Source organism: Coregonus clupeaformis, chromosome 37 (assembly GCF_020615455.1).
Source record: "Coregonus clupeaformis isolate EN_2021a chromosome 37, ASM2061545v1, whole genome shotgun sequence".
Classification (NCBI taxonomy): Eukaryota; Metazoa; Chordata; class Actinopteri; order Salmoniformes; family Salmonidae; genus Coregonus; species Coregonus clupeaformis.
This window is the reverse complement of record NC_059228.1, coordinates 14,524,621-14,540,780: the sequence shown is the minus strand read 5'-3', so window position 1 is coordinate 14,540,780 and position 16,160 is coordinate 14,524,621. Positions and strand designations below refer to the sequence as shown.

At 42.7% G+C, this 16,160-nt stretch overlaps 1 protein-coding gene across 2 annotated transcripts; it reads left to right on the top strand.

Moving 5' to 3' along the window:
• The first annotated feature begins 730 nt into the window (after positions 1 to 730).
• LOC121553400 (eukaryotic translation initiation factor 4E) lies at positions 731 to 15,470 on the top strand. 2 transcript variants are annotated; one of them, XM_041866477.2, is made up of 7 exons: positions 731 to 897; positions 2,245 to 2,345; positions 7,744 to 7,839; positions 8,232 to 8,295; positions 10,343 to 10,456; positions 10,840 to 10,979; positions 13,886 to 15,470. In XM_041866477.2, exons 1-7 carry the CDS (start codon positions 880 to 882, stop codon positions 13,998 to 14,000), a joined length of 648 nt encoding a protein of 215 aa, XP_041722411.1. In that variant the 5' UTR covers positions 731 to 879; the 3' UTR covers positions 14,001 to 15,470. The 2 variants fall into 2 exon arrangements, with proteins under 2 accessions (XP_041722411.1, XP_041722410.1); XM_041866476.2 differs by having other exon boundaries at positions 732 to 912.
• The last annotated feature ends 690 nt before the right edge of the window (positions 15,471 to 16,160 follow it).

The window sequence follows — 16,160 nt, the reverse complement described above, 5'->3', positions numbered from 1 at the left end:
CCAATTACACTGTTAGCTTGTGTCACGTCTTAAATTTTCCTTCTTTACTGTTACTTGGTCACGTCTCTGGGGAGACGTGGAAGAGAGGGATTTGTCGTAGTAAATATATTATGTTATAGCTTGGTCTGGCTAAAATTTTGTGCATGACCCATCTTGTGTTGGGCCTTCGGATTTAATACAATGGACAAAGACTTCTATCTTGTCGGCCTTGTCAGCAGGTGGCTAAGAACAACACCCACGCCATAGGTCTCTCAGTCCTTCCAACTCACGAGTTCTCCCATGACACACACAAACACAAACACACACACACACACACACATTATTACTGATAACACACGCACACACAAAATCCCCTCTTTCGGCTGAACATTTTCCCAAAACACACACACACACACACACACATTATTACACACACACACATTATTACTGATAACACACGCACACACAAAATCCCTTCTTTTAGGCTGAACATCTGAAGACAGACAACCCGACTCAGAGCCAATGCAATGGAAGTGACCTCGACCAACTCATCAGGACCAATCAGAAGATCAGAACTCCTAGAATCAACCTACTTTATTTTATTGTATAAAATGTCAGCACACAATGTTTAGGGCGCGCTCTCAGATATCTCCCTACGAGGTTGACGAACGGGTCCGTGCACGCGATTCTCAGATATCTTTACCTCTGAATAAACTGCCTTATATTATACAATTATCCACCTCGTCCAAAAGTCTCTACTTGGTCTCCGTTCTCCAGTAAACTTGTTTTATCAACACTTTCCGCCATTCACATGCTCTTGAACTAAAAAGGCTTCCGTATATTTTTGAGTGATTCGTGACGCACCAGCTCCGAACGGACAGGATAATTTTTACAGGCAAGATGGCGACTTCGGAGCCGGTAAGCGAGATCGAGGTATATGGACATTTCACGACTAAAAACTGAATGTAGAACCCATCCTGTTTTTACTTCGTTAAGTTTAATCTTATAGGGGTTAAATCTACCAGGTTTTAACGGAATATTTTTCTCCGGCATCTGTGAAAGCGCGGGTGTCTGGTTCCAACATGCTCAGCAATGCTAGCGATGGATTTGTGGGGTGGCATTGGAGACTGTTGGCAGGGAGTGACTGGACATTGCTAGGTAGTTCCCAATTGGTTCATTGATTCAATATATTACACTATTACTTTGTGTCCTTTCAAATATATTGATCTTATTTGTGATTGGTTTTATTTACACGATAAAAAAATTGTGACATCTGGACACGTGTGTCCGTGCTGTGTTAACTAGATTGTACGTTAACGTTACCTTACTACCTGTAGCTAGCTAGCTTGCTAACGTTAACTAACTTGCTGCCATGGGGCTTGCTCATTTGAATCTGCATAAATTGACCGAATTACTAGTTGTAATTAGTTAACTAGCTACGTTAGTTGCCTATATTAGCTATACAACAGTCGGACATTATTGAATTAGCTACTTAACTAGCTACTGTAGTGGTTAACGTCAAAAGGGGTTTAGTTAACTAGTTATTAGTGAGTGAGTCATCCTGTCAACTGAAGTAGTTAGCTATCTTCTTGGCATCCGCCCCATCCAGCAGGCGCATGACTTGCGGCGAATCAATTAATCAGAGATTAAGCATATGGACGGTCTAGCTAGCTAACTAACTACTTAGGAGCTAGCTACCGAGTAGTAGCTAGTTTCAATCACATGTGGCTCTCTAGTAGTAGTAGCAGCTAGTAGTAATAGCTAACTACACAAACGTTTGGCTTAGTCTCGGGTGAGCAGAAAACGTAGCTAACTAACCACATTGACAAAACACAGAGCCGACTAGCCAATGTCACCTCACATCACCAATGTCACCTCACATCACCTCACATCACAGATCTTTCAAAAGTGGAAGTCTAGCTAGATCTTCAGCATCTCCTACAGAGATGTTGGTAGATATTCAGTAGACATGTAGAGGCATTGAATGTATCATTCAGTAGTAGAAATGGCAGATACTGACCTTTCAAAGCTTAGTTTTATCTTTAATCAAAACGTTGAAATGTAGTCCGACATGGATAGAATACCTGCAAGTGTAGTATTGTTTTAGTGTCAGTAGTAGTTAGTATCCATGATTAGCCTTTATTTTGATATGATTGTGTATGTTAGGAGCTATTGGCAGGATGGGTCTAAGGATGTCAGATTTCCTGCAAACAGCTAATATTGTAACGTTACTGGTGAATGTTTTTGCTGTGTCATCCCATCCAGAAAGCACCTGAAACAGAAGAGCCCCAACCTGAAGTAATCCCCACTGCACCACCTGTGGTCACTGGTTCTGAGCAGTACATCAAACACCCCCTGCAAAACAAGTATGGATACTGTGTGTCTGTCTGCTTTTGTGCATTACAATTAGTAAATGTTCCCTTGAGACAACTTCTGGTAGTGTGGTAGTCAGCACATGCTACAATCAGTGACACAGGTAGCCTGAAACATAGGCTATTACTTTGCAGAATTCCAGGTTTATATAGCATAGCAGATAGGATTAGAAGAGATAATGTCTCCTCATTGAATCTACTCTGCCTGTGATTGCCATATTATTCACCATAGGTGAATACAGAGAGGCTACTTACTCTGCCACTGTAGCCCATTACTTACTACAGTGGAATCTCCACCAAATAGTTGAGACTTTCTCTCTGCTGTGTAAGACTTGTAGATGACTTATAAGTCTGTCCTTTAGATGTTTGGGCTGGAAGCAGTGCTTGTTTGGTACAATATTTCCACTTTCCTGACAACTGGCTGCTGATTACAACACATCTGCTGCTCAGCGTTGACACCAGGGGTATATTCACAAGGGGGAAAACGGAACAAAACAGGGAGGGAGCTGCCTGAATTTGTCCAATTGAAACACTCGTTTTCGTTGAAAAACGCAACTGTTTGGACTGATGATTACATCCCTGGGGTACTTCAACGAAAACTAGAGTTTCTATTAGACAATTTCAGGTAGGTCCCTCCCCCGTTTCGTTCTGTTGGCTTCCGTTTGGTTCCTAGTGAATAAATCCCAGGGTCATGTTCATTCATTAGGTACCAAATGTAAGGGAAATGACTGAAACAGAACTGGACTTCTGTTGCGAAACCTTTTAAAACATGTTATTATTGTGTGCCCAAATGAACACAACCCAGATGGGGATACTAAGGTCACGCTCACTAGGCCAAAAACGCTTTGGTGCTTCCCAGAATGTTTCCATCCATATTTCTATTCACATGCTCACAGCTAGCTTTAACCCTAAACCTAGATGAAGAACAAAGCTGATCAAACTTGCTCTCTACAGATGTGACATTGACATTGTGATGTCACCACTTTTGTCTGTTCTGGCACATCCCATCGAGTGGCTGTCTATTCAATAGGGAGCCAGGCCATACACTACTGTAGGCAGTACACTGGGCCGGGTAGAACTGCTGACATAAAACACTGCCTCGTAGACCCACTCTAGACCTTTCTGTCTGTCCTTTCCCTGCCTCTCAGGTGGATGCTGTCCCTCCCTAACCACCGATTCTGGGTCATTCTGATGCTTTAAAACTCCATAGTTCTGGTATTTTTTACTGTTTGAAAAACTTGATCCTAGACCAGTGGATTTCAGATTCTGTTTCTGCCATTGACATCCTTGGGCTAAGCTTTATTCTGGGCCACCTAAGTCCACAGTTAAAAAAATAATATATATATATATATACACACAGCTGTGGAAAAAATTGAGACCACTGCAAATTTATCTTAAATCAGCATCTCTACATGTATGACAGCCATTCCATTCCAGTGTCTGTTGAATTCCAACACAGGCACACCTCATTCTACTGAATTAGGTACTGATTAGGTGATCACATGAACCAAATCTTATTTAATGAGGAAAAGTATAAAAACCACTGCTGTGGTCATCACTATCCTCTTGCAATAGGACCAGCTGGATGGCAAAAACATTGCTAATAGTACCTCAAAAGTAATATTAATCAAAAAATAACTATTGACCATGCCAAAAGAGTTGAAAAGGAAAGTTTTGAGTGAGGAAAAGAAGGGTTCAATTTTGGCTTTACTGGCAGAGGGATACAGTGAGTGTCAGGTTGCTTCCATCCTTAAAATTTAAAAGACGGCGGTTCATAAGAACAAGGTCACGCAGCAGACATTGGGGACAACAAAGCTACAGACTGGCAGAGGGCGAAAACGACACTCTACTGACCGGGATGACCGCCAACTCATTCGAATGTCACTCAACAACCGTAGGATGACATCAAGTGACCTACAAAAATAATGTCAAACGGCAGCTGGGGTGAAGTGCACGGCGAGGACGGTTCGAAACAGGCTGCTAGGGGCAAGGCTGAAGTCGTCGTGTAAAGCTAGAAAAAAGGCCTTCATCAATGAGAAGCAAAGAAGAGCCAGGCGGAGGTTTGCAAAAGACCATAAGGATTGAACCGTAGAGGACTGGAATAAGGTCATCTTCTCTGATGAGTCCAATTTTCAGCTTTGCCCAACACCTGGTCGTCTAATAGTTAGACGGAGACCTGGAGAGGCCTACAAGCCACAGTGTCTCGCACCCACTGTGAAATTTGGTGGAGGATCGGTGATGATCTGGGGGTGCTTCAGCAAGACTGGAATCGGGCAGATTTGTCTTTGTGAAGGAAGCATGAATCAAGCCACGTACAAGGTTGTCCTGGAAGAAAACGTGCTTCCGTTTGCTCTGACATTGTTCCCCAACTGAGGATTGGTTTTTCCAGCAGGACAATGCGCCATGCCACACAGCCAGGTCAATCAAGGTGTGGATGGAGGACCACCAGATCAAGACCCTGTCATGGCCAGCCCAATCTCCAGACCTGAACCCCATTGAAAACTTCTGGAATGTGATCAAGAGGAAGATGGATGGTCACAAGCCATCAAACAAAGCCGAGCTGCTTGAATTTTTGCGCCAGGAGTGGCATAAAGTCACCCAACATCAATGTGAAAGACTGGTGGAGAGCATGCCAAGACGCATGAAAACTGTGATTGAAAATCAGGGTTATTCCACCAAATATTGATTTCTGAACTCTTCCTAAGTTAAAACATTAGTATTGTGTTTAAAAATGAACATTAACTTATTTTCTCTGCATTATTCGAGGTCTGACAACACTGCATCTTTTTTGTTATTTTGACCAGTTGTCATTTTCTGCAAATAAATGCTCTAAATGACAATATTTTGGGGGGGGAATTTGGGAGAAATGTTGTCAGTAGTTTATAGAATAAAATAAAAATGTTATTTTTACCCAAACACATGCCTATAAATAGTAAAACCAGAGAAACTGATAATTTTGCAGTGGTCTCTGAATTTTTTCCGCAGCTGTATATAAATACAATGTAGACGACTAAAAGCAGATATAAAGTATATAGAAAAGATAATGGACCTATAGTTTTTTAAATAATATAATCTTTGAGAACCAACAATTACCTAAATAAAAGATACAGGGAGAATTGGAAAGCAAAATAACACTGCATTAGCCATGGCAAAATACATAGAATTGCAGGAAATTAGCTTTAAAACGGCAAAACATGCTCAGCTCCATGGAGACATTTTTATAATTGCAGGAAATTGGCTTAAAAATCCTTTACACTGCCAAGATGGGGTCCTCCAAAATTCAGCCGTGCCTACGCCGCCTGCCATGCCCACCACATCAGCCTCTTTTTGATCTGCATTGGTTTTGGTGTTGGTACTTCACAGCTCTCTGAATGTTACGCCGCTGCCAGAGAAAAAACAAACCGAAACCTTGCGCAACCTCTTCCTCCTTTTTGTTTTTCTGGGTGATACTAGGGACTAGGAAGTCTGGAGTCACTCAATACACACACACACACTGTATGACTCTGTTGTAGGGAGTTCTGGACTTCAACAGACTGTGTTTACGGTACGTGGCTCAACATCCCGTTTGTTTTGTATGTTCTTCAGGACCCCAACAACAATAGTGTAGACCATTCCATAATCCACAGGCTTTACCTCAACTATGACACATTAGTGTTTGTTTACACGTCTATGACCTCACTCTGGTTCACCAGACGAGTCACGCCAGGTGTTTTCTCGTCTCAACACTGGTGTTGTGTAATAATAACATATTTATCAGTGGGGCAACACTAGAGTGCTTCCTCTAGTCAACTGCTCTACTGATAGTCAGTGTGATAACTAAGCACAGGTCTTTTCAGGAAGTGTCCAGGTGGGGCGTGGGTATAAATTTAGCATGGGGGGGGGCACAGGGTTCAGTCCATGCCCTATCCACCCCTCCCTATCTCCTACCATCCCTCCCTCCCCTACTACGCTATTCCCTTCCTGGGAAACAGATGAAATAATAATGGTAGGACTGGTGAAAAAGGGAAGTGTTTGTAGCAGGGTGGATGACTGCCTGGTTCTCTGTTCTTCTATTCAACATTTATATGCATGTTACTTATACTTATATTACTTACACTTGCTGTTGTACACAATGGGGAAAAGAACAAATAGGCAATAACATAGTGTATTCAGACCCCTTGACTTTTTCCACATTTTATGTTACAGCCTTATTCGGGATTAAATCGTTTTTTCCCCCTCATCAATCTACACACAATAATACCCCATAATGACAAAGCAAAAACTGGTTTTTAGACATTTTTGCAAATGTATTAAAAATAAAAAAACGGAGATATTACATTTGCATCAGTATTCAGACCCTTTAGTCAGTACTTTGTTGAAGCACCTTTGCCAGCGATTACAGCCTCAAGTCTTCTTGGGTATGACGCTACAAGCTTGGCACACCTGTATTTGGGGAGTTTCTCCCATTCTTCTCTGCAGATCCTCTGAAGCGCTGTCAGGTTGGATGGGGAGCGTCGCTGCACAGCTATTTTCAGGTCTCTCCAGAGATGTTTGATCGGGTTCAAGTCCGGGCTCTGGCTGGGCCACTCAAGGACATTCAGAGACTTGTCCCGAAGTCACTCCTGTGTTGTCTTGGCTGTGTGCTTAGGGTCGTTTTCCTGTTGGAAGCTTCATTAAATGTAGGTCTACTGTTGGAAGCTTCATTGGTTGTAGGTCTATTGTTGGAAGCTTCATTGATTTGTAGGTCTACTGTTGGAAGCTTCATTGATTTGTAGGTCTACTGTTGGAAGCTTCATTGATTTGTAGGTCTACTGTTGGAAGCTTCATTGATTTGTAGGTCTACTGTTGGAAGCTTCATTGATTTGTAGGTCTATTGTTGGAAGCTTCATTGATTTGTAGGTCTATTGTTGGAAGCTTCATTAAATGTAGGTCTACTGTTGGAAGCTTCATTAAATGTAGGTCTACTGTTGGAAGCTTCATTGGTTGTAGGTCTATTGTTGGAAGCTTCATTGATTTGTAGGTCTACTGTTGGAAGCTTCATTGATTTGTAGGTCTACTGTTGGAAGCTTCATTGATTTGTAGGTCTACTGTTGGAAGCTTCATTGATTTGTAGGTCTACTGTTGGAAGCTTCATTGATTTGTAGGTCTACTGTTGGAAGCTTCATTAAATGTACTGTTATGTTTTCTTAGAATTAATCCTTGGTTTGGCTGATGAACATCAATACATAACTTTCCATAACTGTTACTGCTGTTGACCGGGACAGACAGACAGACAGACACACACATTGACTGGTCACTCTGATAGGTGCAGAAGGTAAGATTCGCTCACTAAAGACAAATAGAAGCCTCTGTCTGTCTGTCTGCGGACCGGGGAGTGCGATGGGGAATCTCTGACTGTGTCCTCTCACTTCAGATGGGCCCTGTGGTATTTCAAAAACGACAAGAGCAAAAGCTGGACAGAGAACCTCCGTCTCATCGCAAAGTTTGACACAGTGGAAGACTTCTGGGCGTGAGTACTCTTCCTCTTTCTCTCTCTTCCTCATCATCCTCTTCCTCCACCCCTTCTTCCTCTCCATCCTATGATGTTATCGTGACAATCGGTGTGGGAAAAAATTGACAATTTCTGTTCAGCAGGGCATAATGTTCATTTGTAGCTAGAAATGCATTCTACAGTATGGACATACGTTTCTGTTATGTGAAGTAAAGGACTGTGGCAGTTCTATGCCATATATTGCTATCTGTGCCCTGAATGTTGTGCCTCATGACTTCTCTCCAAAAAATAAAAATGGAGAATGGCATAGAACTATCAATTGTCTCACTATCATTTTATAATCATAGTGTGTAATATTCTTGTATATCTGAGGCCTGTGTTTAAGTGTGCCTCTTGGTTGTGTGTTGTAGATTATATAACCACATACAGCAGCCCAGTAAGTTAGGCTTCGGCTGTGACTACTGCTTATTTAAGGTAAGTGGACTTCTGAAACAAACAGTATCCCTTCAGAAGACATGTCGCTGTTCTGTACGTTGTCAAGTTAATAACATTAAATGAAAACATCAGGGCCTGTGTGCATAAAGCCTCTCAGAGTAGGACTGATGATCTAGGACAGGGTTTCCTAAACTCAGTCCTTGGGACCCCAAGGGGTGCCCATTTTTGTTTTTGCCCTAACACTGGACAGCTGATTCAAATGATCAAAGCTTGATGATTAGTTGATTATTTGAATCAGCTGTGTAGTGCTATGGAAAAAACCAAAGGTGCACCCCTTGGGGTCCCAAGGACTGAGTTTGGGAAACCCTGATCTAGGATCAGGTCCCCCTTATCCATATAATCTCATTCATTATGAGCTAAAAGGCTAAACTGATCCTAGATCGGCACTTCTACAGTAAGACACTTTATGAATACGGGCCCAGGATGTACAGTGCATTTGGAAAGTATTCAGACTCCATCCCCTTTTCCACATTTTGTTACATTACAGCCTTATTGTAAAATGGATTTTTTTAAATGCTCTCATCAATCTACACCAATACCCCATAGTGACAAAGCAAAAACAGTTTTTTTGATTTTTTTTCTAATTAAAAATAAAAAATAAGCTGAAATATCAAATTTACATAGGTATTCAGACCTTTTACTCAGTACTTTGTTGAAGCACCTTTGGCAGCGATTACAGCCGCCAGTCTTCTCGGGTATGACACTACAAGCTTGGCACACTTGTATTTGGGGAGTTCCTCCCATTCTTCTATGCAGATCCTCTCAAGCTCTGTCAGGTTGGATGGGGAGCGTCGCTGCACAGGTATTTTCAGATATCTCCAGAGATGTTAGATCGGGTTCAAGTCCGGGCTCTGGCTGGACCACTCAAGGACATTCAGAGACTTTTCCTAAAGCCACTCCTGCGTTGTCTTGGCTGTGTGCTTAGGGTCGTTGTCCTGTTGGAAGGTGAACCTTCGCCCCAGTCTGAGGTCCTGAGCGCTCTGGAGCAGGTTTTCATCAAGGATCTCTCTGTACTTTGCTCAGTTAATCTTTCCTTTGATCCTGACTAGTCTCCCAGTCCCTGCGCGCTGAAAAACATCCCCACAGCATGATGCTGCCACCACCATGGTTCACAGTAGGGAAGATATTGGCCAGGTGATGAGCGGTGCGTGGTTTGGCATTCAGGCCAAAGAGTTCAATCTTCTTTAAATCAGACCAGAGAATCTTGTTTCTCATGGTCTGAGAGTCCTTTAGTTGCCTTTTGGCAAACTCCAAGCAGGCTGTCATGTGCCTTTTACTGAGGAGTGGCTTCTGTCTGGCCACTTTACCATAAAGGCCTGATTGGTGGAGTGCAGCAGAGATGGTTGTCCTTCTGGAAGTTTCTTCCATCTCCACAGAGGAACTCTGGAGCTCTGTCAGAGTGACCATTGGGTTCTTGGTCACCTCCCTGACCAAAGCCTTTCTCCCCCGATTGCTCAGTTTGACCGGGCGGCCAGCTCTAGGAAGAGTCTTGGTGGTTCCAAACTTCTTCCATTTAAGAATGATGGAGGCCACTGTGTTCTTGGGGACCTTTAATGCTGCAGAATGTTTTTGATACCCTTCCCCAGATCTGTGCCTCGACACAATCCTCAACACAATTCCGTCAACCTCATTTCTTGGTTTTTGCTCTGACATGCACTGTCAACTGTGGGACCTTTATATAGACCGGTGTGTGCCTTTCCAAATCATGTCCAATAAATTGAATTTACCACAGGTGGACTCCAATCAAGTTGTAGAAACATCTCAGAGATGATCTATGGAAACAGGATGCACCTGATCTCAATTTTGAGTCTCAAAGCAAAGGGTCTGAATACTTATGTAAATAAGGTATCTGTTTTGTATTTTTTAATACATTTGCACACATCTCATCCTGTTTTCGCTCTGTCATTATGGGGTATTGATGAGGTAACAAAATTTGGAAAAAGTGAGGGGTCTGAATAATTTCCGAATGCACTGTACGTTGGGATCAAGCTTTGAGCTAACGTTCCCCCACCACTCTGTGTGTCAGGATGGGGTGAAGCCGATGTGGGAGGATGACAAGAACAAGCTGGGTGGGAGGTGGCTGATGACCCTCAGTAAACAGCAGAGACAAATCGACCTCGACCGCTACTGGATGGAGACGGTAAGCATCACTATCCCTAAACCTGGGTCATGTTCATTAGGAAGCAAACTGGACCGAAACAAGAAAGGCTCACTTTTGTTTTCCATTGCAAAATGTTATCGAATGTTTCCAGTTGTGTACCCTAATGAATTTGACCCTGGGCTGTGTAGTGTTCATTAAGGCACACAACAAAAACATTGCAATGGTCCAGGTTTTCCCTCCATCGTTCAGTCAGTGTTCCTCTCTTTGATGAACACAACCCTGCTGCAACTCTTCATGACTATACTACCGGAGTGTTGTCGAATAATCTTCTGTAAAGGATGGGTCGCTAGGCGGTGACTTAACAGGTAAATAACATGTTATTCATTCCAGAGTATCATGTACTAGATTTGTGTGTGTTGCAGCTGTTGTGTTTAATCGGCGAGTCGTTTGACGAGGCCAGTGAAGACGTCTGTGGAGCGGTAGTCAACGTCAGACCCAAGGGAGATAAAATATCCATCTGGACCGGGAATTGTCAGAACAAGGAAGCCATTGTGGCGATAGGGTAGGTCACATCTCTTGCCTTTTGTCAATTGGGTAAAAGTCCGTCCCCCACTCCTCCGTCCCCCACTCCTCTGTCACCATACAGTGGGGGAAAAAAGTATTTAGTCAGCCACCAATTATGCAAGTTCTCCCACTTAAAAAGATGAGAGGCCTGTAATTTTCATCATAGGCACACGTCCACTATGACAGACAAATTGAGAGAGAGAAAATCCAGAAAATCACATTGTAGGATTTTTTATGAATTTATTTGCAAATTATGGTGGAAAATAAGTATTTGGTCACCTACAAACAAGCAAGATTTCTGGCTCTCACAGACCTGTAACTTCTTTAAGAGGATCCTCTGTCCTCCACTCGTTACCTGTATTAATGGCACCTGTTTGAACTTGTTATCAGTATAAAAGACACCTGTCCACAACCTCAAACAGTCACACTCCAAACTCCACTATGGCCAAGACCAAAGAGCTGTCAAAGGACACCAGAAACAAAATTGTAGACCTGCACCAGGCTGGGAAGACTGAATCTGCAATAGGTAAGCAGCTTGGTTTGAAGAAATCAACTGTGGGAGCAATTATTAGGAAATGGAAGACATACAAGACCACTGATAATCTCCCTCGATCTGGGGCTCCGCGCAAGATCTCACCCCGTGGGGTCAAAATGATCACAAGAACGGTGAGCAAAAATCCCAGAACCACACGGGGGGACCTAGTGAATGACCTGCAGAGAGCTGGGACCAAAGTAACAAAGCCTACCATCAGTAACACACTACGCCGCCAGGGACTCAAATCCTGCAGTGCCAGACGTGTCCCCCTGCTTAAGCCAGTACATGTCCAGGCCCGTCTGTAGTTTGCTAGAGTGCATTTGGATGATCCAGAAGAGGATTGGGAGAATGTCATATGGTCAGATGAAACCAAAATAGAACTTTTTGGTCAAAACTCAACTCATCGTGTTTGGAGGACAAAGAATGCTGAGTTGCATCCAAAGAACACCATACCTACTGTGAAGCATGGGGGTGGAAACATCATGCTTTTGGGGCTGTTTTTTCTGCAAAGGGACCAGGACGACTGATCCGTGTAAAGGAAAGAATGAATGGGGCCATGTATCGTGAGATTTTGAGTGAAAACCACCTTCCATCAGCAAGGGCATTGAAGATGAAACGTGGCTGGGTCTTTCAGCATGACAATGATCCCAAACACACCGCCCGGCAACGAAGGAGTGGCTTCGTAAGAAGCATTTCAAGGTCCTGGAGTGGCCTAGCCAGTCTCCAGATCTCAACCCCATAGAAAATCTTTGGAGGGAGTTGAAAGTCTGTGTTGCCCAGCGACAGCCCCAAAACATCACTGCTCTAGAGGAGATCTGCATGGAGGAATGGGCCAGAATTCCAGCAACAGTGTGTGAAAACCTTGTGAAGACTTACAGAAAACGTTTGACCTGTGTCATTGCCAACAAAGGGTATATAACAAAGTATTGAGAAACTTTTGTTATTGACCAAATACTTATTTTCCACCATAATTTGCAAATAAATTCATTAAAAATCCTACAATGTGATTTTCTGGAAAAAGAATTCTCATTTTGTCTGTCATAGTTGACGTGTACCTATGATGAAAATTACAGGCCTCTCTCATCTTTTTAAGTGGGAGAACTTGCACAATTGGTGGCTGACTAAATACTTTTTTCCCCCACTGTATATAGGCGTGTGTCAGTATGTTAATAAGTGAGCTGAGGATTTTCTTTCTATCCTCGATTGGAGGATTCTCAAGTGTATCCTACCGCGGAAGAGGGTTTTTAAATTCAGATTCCTTTGAAACAGGTGTTGATTTTACATTTCAGTCATTTAGCAGACACTCTTATCCAGAGCGACCTACAGTGCATTCATCTTAAGATAACTAACTAGGTGAGACAACCACATTACAGTCATAGTAAGTACATTTTTCCTCAATAAAGAAGGGATCAGCAAAGAGTTCTAATAGGAAAAGAGAAGTGCAAGCTTAATTTTTTTCCTAGCTTCAGGGGGAAGATGGTTCCACCATTGGGCTGCCAGGACAGACAAGAGCTTTGACTGGGCTGAGCGGGAGCTGCCCTCCCGTAGGGGTGGGAGAGCCAAGAGACCAGAGTTGGCAGAATGGTGTGTTCGGGTTGGTTGGGATGTAGGGTTTGAGCATAGCCTGAAGGTAGGGAGGGGCAGTTCCTCTTGCTGCTCCGTAGGCAAGCGCCAGTCTTGTAGTGGATGCGAGCTTCGACTGGAAGCCAGTGGAGTGTTCGGAGGAGAGTGGTGACATGGGAGAACTTGGGAAGGTTGAACACCAGGCGGGCGGGAGGAGAAAGCATGCGCTACTTGTTTTATTTATTTTTTAAAAATTATAGTACAACTAGCTACATTTCTTTTTACATGTATTTTGGGATTCCACCCCGGTAAATGTAATTTGCCTGATGACATGCTAGTGTCATCATTTCACACAAGTGCATTTGTTTCCTTTTTCACCTCCTCTCCTTGCTTACTTTTGACCTTTTTCAAAAGGAGGTAAGGAGAGGACAGAGAGGATGCGAGGAGTCGAGAAAATCTCATTGAGAATCTCGCGTGCGCACACACAAAATGAAATTTGGGCACATTGAGAGAATTGTGAAGTTTGAAGGGACAATGAAAACACCAGGGCTTGTATACATAAAGCCTCTCAGAGTAGGACTGATGATCTAGGACAGGGTTTCCTAAACATTCATGGTCACAAGGTTTTCCTTCAAGTTACCCCGGGAGTGCAGAAAGGGTTTAGTTGGCAGAAATGCCATCTGTTTTGAGTACAGCACTGCAATGTTTCCAGGTCACCACTAGGTGGCAACAATGCATGTAAGACTGTACTGAGAACCAATTCATCATTCCCTCCCCCCTTTCTCTCTCTCTCTCTCTCTCTCCAGACAACAGTATAAAGAGCGCCTGAGTATCCCCATCAAGCTCCTGATTGGCTACCAGTCACATGATGACACATCTAGCAAGAGTGGTTCCACCACAAAGAACATGTACTCAGTCTGATCAACAGCACCCACCCCAACTCAACTACAAACCCTCTAGAGCTGGGTGATATGTACCAAAATACATATCACGATAAATTGACTGAATTATCACGATAACGATAAATTGAATAATAACTTTATAACATTAATGTGCACCACAGTTATTTTTTATATTACCCCTACAACTACTACTACTACTTTGAATGTTATAGCCATCAATTGTCCCATTAACAGTCACCCATATTAGCAAACGTATTTAATTTCAAACTTCACATTTCTCTAGTAGGGTCCTATAGGTTATCGTAATGAACGATATCGGCCAAATGTCCACGATAAGTGGTCGGTTTGGTCGGTGTCGATACTTTTCAGTTTATCGTCCCAGCTCACTGCACCCCCAACAGATTCATACTTTTCAGTTGTCAACTACTGTTAGTGTCCTTCCTCTTTACAGACGAGAGAATTGTTCAAACGTGTACGAAGTTAGAGCCGCCTCCCTAACACTTGATTGGCCGGCTGGCTAACTGACGGATCTTGTCCGGAGGAAAAGGAGATCAGCTGAAGCTGTTGGGATTTGAGCTAGAAGATCATTAACTAAATGACTTAATTTTAGAATTGGTGAGTATATGTGACTAATAATACCAGTGGCTTCCCCACTACTAGCGTAGCTGAGGAGAAGATATGTCGTTTAAGGCTTGGTTAAAAAACAGACACCTTCCTTCGCTGTAAACCCATTTCTTTTCTCATGCAGAGTTTACTATCACTTTCTGTTATGAAAAGCGTTTCTCACCAACCACCCACGATAGAAAAAGTAGACAAGATTAATTTACTCAGCAGATTTTAAAGGGCAGCCAGCGTTTTAACCTGCTTTACTTGGAGGTGTTTGGCATGAGAAGGGATTGCAGATGCACCTGCTACAGAAAAGACAACAGTATCAACAACAACAAAATGTTTGTAAAAGAATAGTAGTGGTCACACGGTCTTAAATGTGGATATTTTGGAAGAAAGATCTCGTAAAGTTCCAGCCATGCTGGGATTGAGGATTCTTTGCTTGTAAAACTATGTTGAGCTATAATTTCTTTCTGCCCCCCATTTCCCTATTTATTTATGATATATACATTGAGGTTGAACTACTTAGTTGGAGGGCAACCATAAAAAAACTCAATTTCCCTACAATATTTTTTCCGTTTTGTTATTGTTATTGAGGAGGTTAACGACATGGACTACTGCTTAATATAGAACATTTTTTACAGTTTATCATAGCAAGTAAAGATGCCTGGACAAGTTTTAGGTCTGCTTCTCACTGTTTTCTTCCTACGAAAAACGGTATAACATTTCGCACTACTCTCTGGAGCTGGTGCGAGTGGAGAAGAAAGGATATCTTCCTCTCTATCCATCGTTAAATGATTTTGCTCATAATGTATCTTAATGTATATTACCTTCTTTCAAGTAAAGGTTAAGTGCTTTGCATTAAAACCAGAACCACGCCGTCTCCTTTCCTGTGTTGTCAGTTTAGTGTCACTTTCTATAGTGTTATGGTGGTGTATTCAATATGCAGATAATGCACCGGTCAGCTCTGTATAGATAAGCAGATCTTTACAAAGCCTGGAGGAGTGTTTAATAACATCTTAGGAACCCTAATGTATGAACATCATACAGTATCTGCTCTTTCCCTGTGTTGAAATCCAGATGATCCTTAGCCCCTCCTACTTGTAGCTCTCAAAGGATAGGATATAGTACACTGCTCAAAAAAATAAAGGGAACACTTAAACAACACAATGTAACCCCAAGTCAATTACACTTCTGTGAAATCAAACTGTCCACTTAGGAAGCAACACTGATTGACAATAAATTTCACATGCTGCAAATGGAATAGACAACAGGTGGACATTATAGGCAATTAGCAAGACACCCCCAATAAAGAAGCGGTTCTGCAGGTGGTGACCACTTCTCAGTTCCTATGCTTCCTGGCTGATGTTTTGGTCACTTTTGAATGCTGGCGGTGCTTTCACTCTAGTGGTAGCATGAGACGGAGTCTACAACCCACACAAGTGGCTCAGGTAGTGCAGCTCATCCAGGATGGCACATCAATGCGAGCTGTGGCAAGAAGGTTTGCTGTGTCTGTCAGCGTAGTGTCCAGAGCATGGAGGCGCTACCAGGAGACAGGCCAGTACATCAGGAG

Coding starts and splice junctions, on each gene's coding strand:
- LOC121553400 (XM_041866476.2), top strand. CDS start 880: ATGGCGACTTCGGAGCCGGTAAGCGAGATCGAG. Junction 913..2,244: donor AGCCGGTAAGCGAGATCGAG/GTATATGGACAT, acceptor CATCCCATCCAG/AAAGCACCTGAAACAGAAGA. Junction 8,296..10,342: donor GTGACTACTGCTTATTTAAG/GTAAGTGGACTT, acceptor TCTGTGTGTCAG/GATGGGGTGAAGCCGATGTG.